This window comes from Amphimedon queenslandica, unplaced genomic scaffold, assembly GCF_000090795.2.
Source record: "Amphimedon queenslandica unplaced genomic scaffold, v1.1 AMPQUscaffold_13516, whole genome shotgun sequence".
In the NCBI taxonomy this organism is placed as follows: domain Eukaryota; kingdom Metazoa; phylum Porifera; class Demospongiae; order Haplosclerida; family Niphatidae; genus Amphimedon; species Amphimedon queenslandica.
The window spans coordinates 465,059-469,764 of record NW_003546248.1 but is presented as its reverse complement, the minus strand read 5'-3'; the positions used below and the strand labels follow the sequence as shown (position 1 = coordinate 469,764).

Genomic DNA, 4,706 nt, shown 5'->3' with positions numbered 1-4,706 from the left:
AACTTAAAAGAGAGAGAAAGAGGATCATGATAGGTGACATTAGTGATATAGTTTATTAATTCTCTTACTAAAAATATGACCAGGGTTAGTGATGGGTTCTTCCAATCCTTTATGGCAATCAACGTGTCAAGAAGATCTAGATAAGGTTTACTGGATACTCCTACATAAAAATACTTATATCATTGAAAGTTTTAATCAGAATCAGCAGTCAAATTTATAATAATAATAACTAAAATAATGATAAATAATCTTACTTAATCTCTGCAGGTTTTCTCTTAATCTGAAACAGAAAGTGAATTGTTGACAGTTTTTGTTTATTGTTTACTAACAGTTTATATTGCAATGGAGCCTCTTGTGCTTCTTCTTCTTCGGTTTGTGAGTCGTCAGTAAAGTCATACAATATCCCAAATAACTATAAAATAAATAAATAGATATAAATAAAAAACAATATACTACTAACATTGTCTTTGATTCTATCCCACCATCTTACATACCTTGACGGTCTGGAAGAAGCTAAAAATATAATAAATACATAAATGAATAAATAATATCAAATTACTAATGTCAGTGGGTATGGTTGGTTGAGATGAGACACTCTCAAAACCTTCTCTGGTAGTTGACGTTGACAAGTCCCTCCCTCTGTAAGAACCATATCTATCAAAATAAAATATAAACACACGCAAAGTTCTAGAATTTCCTAAACTTTTTAGTTTTGGTGGCAGTTGCTTCCTGACTCTTTGCCTCCCCACTCTCCATTGATTTAAGTTTCACTGATGGGAAAAGAGAGGGAGAAAGAAAAGTTTGAAAGAAAGATTTTGAGCGGATGGTCTTGTACTTTTAAGTTCTTGGTTATCAATGAGTGCTGCTGTCAGTTGATCATGAAGGTGTTCCATTTGTTGCTCATATACCACTTTATCTGCTTCATCCCATACTTTCTCTAATGTAGAAAGAGTATCCTCATTCTTTTCATCACAGGCAGATAATCTGAAGGGAAGACATTTTTAATATAAAATTTCAGGTGCATTTTTGTACTTTTCTGCTTCTTCAATGCCAATGGCTTCATACTTATCTTCTACATCGACCAATTCATCTTCATCTCCTCCTTCCCTAGTGTATCTTAGACTGTCTCTCTCTTTCTCTTTTCTACGAGCTATCAGTGCCCTTCTGATCATGATGAACTGAATGGTCACAGTCACAATGAATCATCTAGCCACACCTTTTTAATGAGTCACACCCATTTTTATGAGCCCCACCCTAATTTTTTGCTGTTTTTCTGCTGTCTGCCTTGTTCTTTCTCACAATGTCATTCTCTACATTAAAAAAAGAAGAGGAAAAGTCACAATCTATCACATTACCAGTTCTTCTGGATGGTCTAAGTGAGTTGGTAGAGTGGGAAACATTCGGTGGTTTACTGGGAGTTCCAATTAGAGACATTGATAGAATTAAAGCAGAGAATAGTAGTATACATAGCATGGTACTCCACCTTCTTGATTACTTGGTGAACCACGTCAAAGACCTGTCTTGGAAGAAAGTGATTAAAGCATTGGAAAAGATACCAAAAGAGAAGGATTTGGCTGAAAAGTTGTCAAAGATACACTTACAACCTCAAGTGGTTGATTCACCTCAAAAAATCATTTCACTGAAAGATAAAGAAGAGTTTGCTCTTGAATTTAATGGTATTACAATGAAGTTTGCTAAGTTAGTCTTCAATATAAAGAAGACATTAAAGAATGAAGCTGACTTCGATGATGTACTTTCTTTTGCTACCACTCTTCAAGTCATATCTAATCCTCCACCTATGAACATCAGAGAGTTGTTTGATTGCCTGCAACCACACTATTGCTTCATAAGATATAAAATATTGGAAGTGATAGTGTTTGAATTTATTAAAAAGACAATGGAAAAGGATATGGAAAAGTATCGTGAAGCACAAATGAATTGGCTGGAATCTACAACAATAAAAGAGTTCAAAGAAGCAGTTGAAAAAGCTGCTAGTACCGAAGCAGTCGATCCATCACCTAACCAATGTCTCATAGTGCTAAGGTTAGAAGGTGAGTGGTTGAAGGTAGCTTTGAATAATCTTTTTAAGCTACTGGAGTACCTCTTTGGGAAGGAGAGTTCAATATTGACAAGATTAAGGATTAAAGAAGGATCGGTTTTAGTCTGTCTTTTTGCTTCTCAATCAGCAATACTTACCTTACTAACATTATCTAGTAAAAGATACAAAGAACTTGCCTTCCTTGGCATTCTAAGTATTCAGTTTGGAAATATTCTTCTGTCTGTTTCATCACTTTTATGCCAGTGCACATATTTTACGTTTGAAATAGTACTGGTAAAATCAATAAGGTGCTTTAAAATTCACCAAAGTTTGTCATTAATTCGGTGTTTATTAGATATTGGAGCTGATCCTAATAAAGAATATGAAGTTAATGTGAAAGTAAATGCATTGATGATGGCTGCTTTAGAAAATAATACAGAAGTAATGTCTCTACTAGTAGAGTATGGTGCTGATGTGCATAAGTTCGTTGGAACCTACTACTCACCAATACATTGTGCTGCTAGATGTGGTCATGTGGAAGCGATTGAGTTTTTACTCAAAAAAGGTGTGTCTATTGACCATTGCAATGAATCAATTCGGGGTACACCATTGATGGTAGCTAATATATTTCAGAAAACAAAAAGTTGCTCATATCTAATCCAACATGGAGCAACACTTGATTTTCAAAATAATGATGGCCAGAGTGCATTAGCATTAGTCTGTGAAATGGGATTTTATTCAATGGCTAAGCTACTACTTGAAGGAGGAGCAAATCCTAACTTACAATCAAATTATGGGAGCACACCTTTGTCTATTTCTTGCTACGAAGGCCATCAAAAAATTGTTAAATTATTGCTAGATTTCAATGCTGATCCAAACATTCAGATGATTCAATTCAATGGACTAACTCCACTTATGCTTGCCTGTTACCATGAAAATCACAATATTGTAAAGCTGTTACTTCAAGCAGGAGTGTATGTTGATGCACAATCCGATCATAACTGGGGCAGAATAACAGCATTACATATAGCCAGCATTAGAAATGATACTCAACTGGTAAGACTTTTACTTAATGCAAATGCTGATGTCAATGTTCAAACTACTGAAGGCCTTACACCAATGTATATTGCTTGTGTACAAGGAAATAAAGAAATGTTACAATTTTTTATTGAGAAAAAAGCAGACCCAAATCTTGGCGACAAATATGGAAAGTCGCCATTATATGCTGCCATTGAAAGGAATAGTGTTGAAATTGTAACGGCTTTACTAGATACTGGAGCTGATCCTAATATTGCAGGTGGAAAATTCAAAGTAACACCTCTACAATATGCATGCACCTGTAGTAGTGATGATATAATCCACTTGCTTCTCAAAGCTAATGCTAGCCCCAACGCTCCCAGTACTGAAGGTTATACTCCATTGAGTATTGCAAGTGTAACAGGTCGTATCAAAGTAGTTGAGATGTTACTATCAGAAGGAGCTAATGTTGAGCTTGAGGATACTGATGGTTGGACACCAATATTTCATGCTGCTGCAGGAGGTCGACTGGATGTGATCAGACTTTTACTAAAACATGGAGCCAAAATCAAGAAGGATAAATTTGGTAAAACAATTGAAAGCATAGCAGCAAAATCCAAAAGAATTAAAATCAAAGATCTACTTCAAGAGGCAACCAAACAGAAAGATGAGGTAACAGTCAACAGAGAAGAGGAAAGGAAAGATGAACCTAGTGCAGATGAAGAAGTATTAAGAACTGCTCTTACTACACCAGTTGAAGTAGACACAGAATCATCAGGTAAAACAACCAAACCATCTCCACTCATCAATGAAGACAATCAACAATCAACTGATAATAGTTACTCTCGCCATCAAAACTTCCTCTCCTTCATCTCATCAAATATTGGATCAATAAAACAACAATACGATAACACAATAAAGCGACTTGAACACCAAATGGAAGCAATGCAATCCAGAATAGCAAAACAACAAAAATTTTTTCTATAAACTAATACCCCCTCCATTTACACTATTCACTATTTTTGTAATTTTCTTTTCAGTGTATTTCCATCATAGCTACTATTATAATTTTTATGTCCACACTAGCCAATAAATTATTATTGTACTAAAAAACTGATTTTCTAACAAATCACACGATGCAAATAAAGAGGAGGAGATTTAAAGAGAATGAAGTAAAATAATCCAATGTAACACAAAGGACCTGTAGGTAGCCATCACTAGTGTATAATACCATTCACTGCAGTCCACTGCTGAGGAGGAGGGCGGGGTGGGTTTACCAACACGAACACCAAAACCTAAAAACAAAAAGCAATAATTAATCAATCAATTAGTTAATTAATAATAATGTGTACCATAGTTCCCAGCAAATGAGTATTTATTATTAGCCGACTCAGCAATATTAGACCTTGGAGCTTTCCTTGGTGACACACTACTGCTCTTGCTGCTACTTGGAATACTAGTATCATCTGAAAACCTCTTCTTGAGGAAGAGAGAGAGAGAGGAGAAACAATATATGAGAAGTACATGTATGCTTAGGTGTGTCCATACTTTCTTTGGTTTATTAGTTAAGTCAGTGTTCCTCATTGTTGCTACAGAGAAGGCAGTTGATGAAGTTGGTGAAATGTTGAGAAGAAGGCAAAAGTGAAGAAAG

General features: G+C 35.3%; 4 protein-coding genes across 6 annotated transcripts in view; 2 read left to right on the top strand and 2 right to left on the bottom strand.

Annotated features, from left to right (window-relative positions):
• LOC105314152 (GRAM domain-containing protein 4-like) overlaps window positions 1-1,208 on the bottom strand; it is an 11,332-nt gene extending 10,124 nt beyond the window's left edge. The window contains exons 1-8 of one of the 2 annotated variants that reach the window (XM_020000106.1): window positions 1,033-1,208; window positions 836-984; window positions 704-770; window positions 560-654; window positions 461-513; window positions 330-412; window positions 255-280; window positions 69-160 (exon numbers count right to left, since the gene is read on the bottom strand). In XM_020000106.1, coding sequence (XP_019855665.1) covers window positions 69-160; window positions 255-280; window positions 330-412; window positions 461-513; window positions 560-654; window positions 704-770; window positions 836-984; window positions 1,033-1,172 — 705 coding nt within the window. In that variant the 5' untranslated portion in view covers window positions 1,173-1,208. The remainder of the gene's footprint in view (window positions 1-68; window positions 161-254; window positions 281-329; window positions 413-460; window positions 514-559; window positions 655-703; window positions 771-835; window positions 985-1,032) is intronic. The other variant, XM_020000111.1, reaches the window with a different exon arrangement.
• Window positions 1,209-1,300: 92 nt separating this feature from the next.
• Window positions 1,301-2,435, top strand: LOC105314141 (uncharacterized). The gene is made up of 2 exons (XM_019999224.1): window positions 1,301-2,332; window positions 2,394-2,435. Exons 1-2 carry the CDS (start codon window positions 1,301-1,303, stop codon window positions 2,433-2,435), a joined length of 1,074 nt encoding a protein of 357 aa, XP_019854783.1.
• Window positions 2,436-2,482: 47 nt separating this feature from the next.
• LOC109583763 (ankyrin-1-like) lies at window positions 2,483-4,059 on the top strand. The gene has a single exon (XM_019999216.1). It carries the CDS (start codon window positions 2,483-2,485, stop codon window positions 4,040-4,042), a length of 1,560 nt encoding a protein of 519 aa, XP_019854775.1. The 3' UTR covers window positions 4,043-4,059.
• A 93-nt stretch (window positions 4,060-4,152) lies between these two features.
• The window catches only part of LOC109584347 (uncharacterized), a 9,785-nt gene continuing 9,231 nt past the window's right edge, over window positions 4,153-4,706 (bottom strand). Inside the window, exons 1-3 of one of the 2 annotated variants that reach the window (XM_020000067.1) lie at window positions 4,604-4,700; window positions 4,408-4,534; window positions 4,153-4,350 (exon numbers count right to left, since the gene is read on the bottom strand). In XM_020000067.1, the coding sequence (XP_019855626.1) occupies window positions 4,214-4,350; window positions 4,408-4,534; window positions 4,604-4,639 (300 nt within the window). In that variant the 5' untranslated portion in view covers window positions 4,640-4,700 and the 3' untranslated portion in view covers window positions 4,153-4,213. Of the gene's footprint in view, window positions 4,351-4,407; window positions 4,535-4,603; window positions 4,701-4,706 lie in introns of those variants that run through there. The other variant, XM_020000056.1, reaches the window with a different exon arrangement.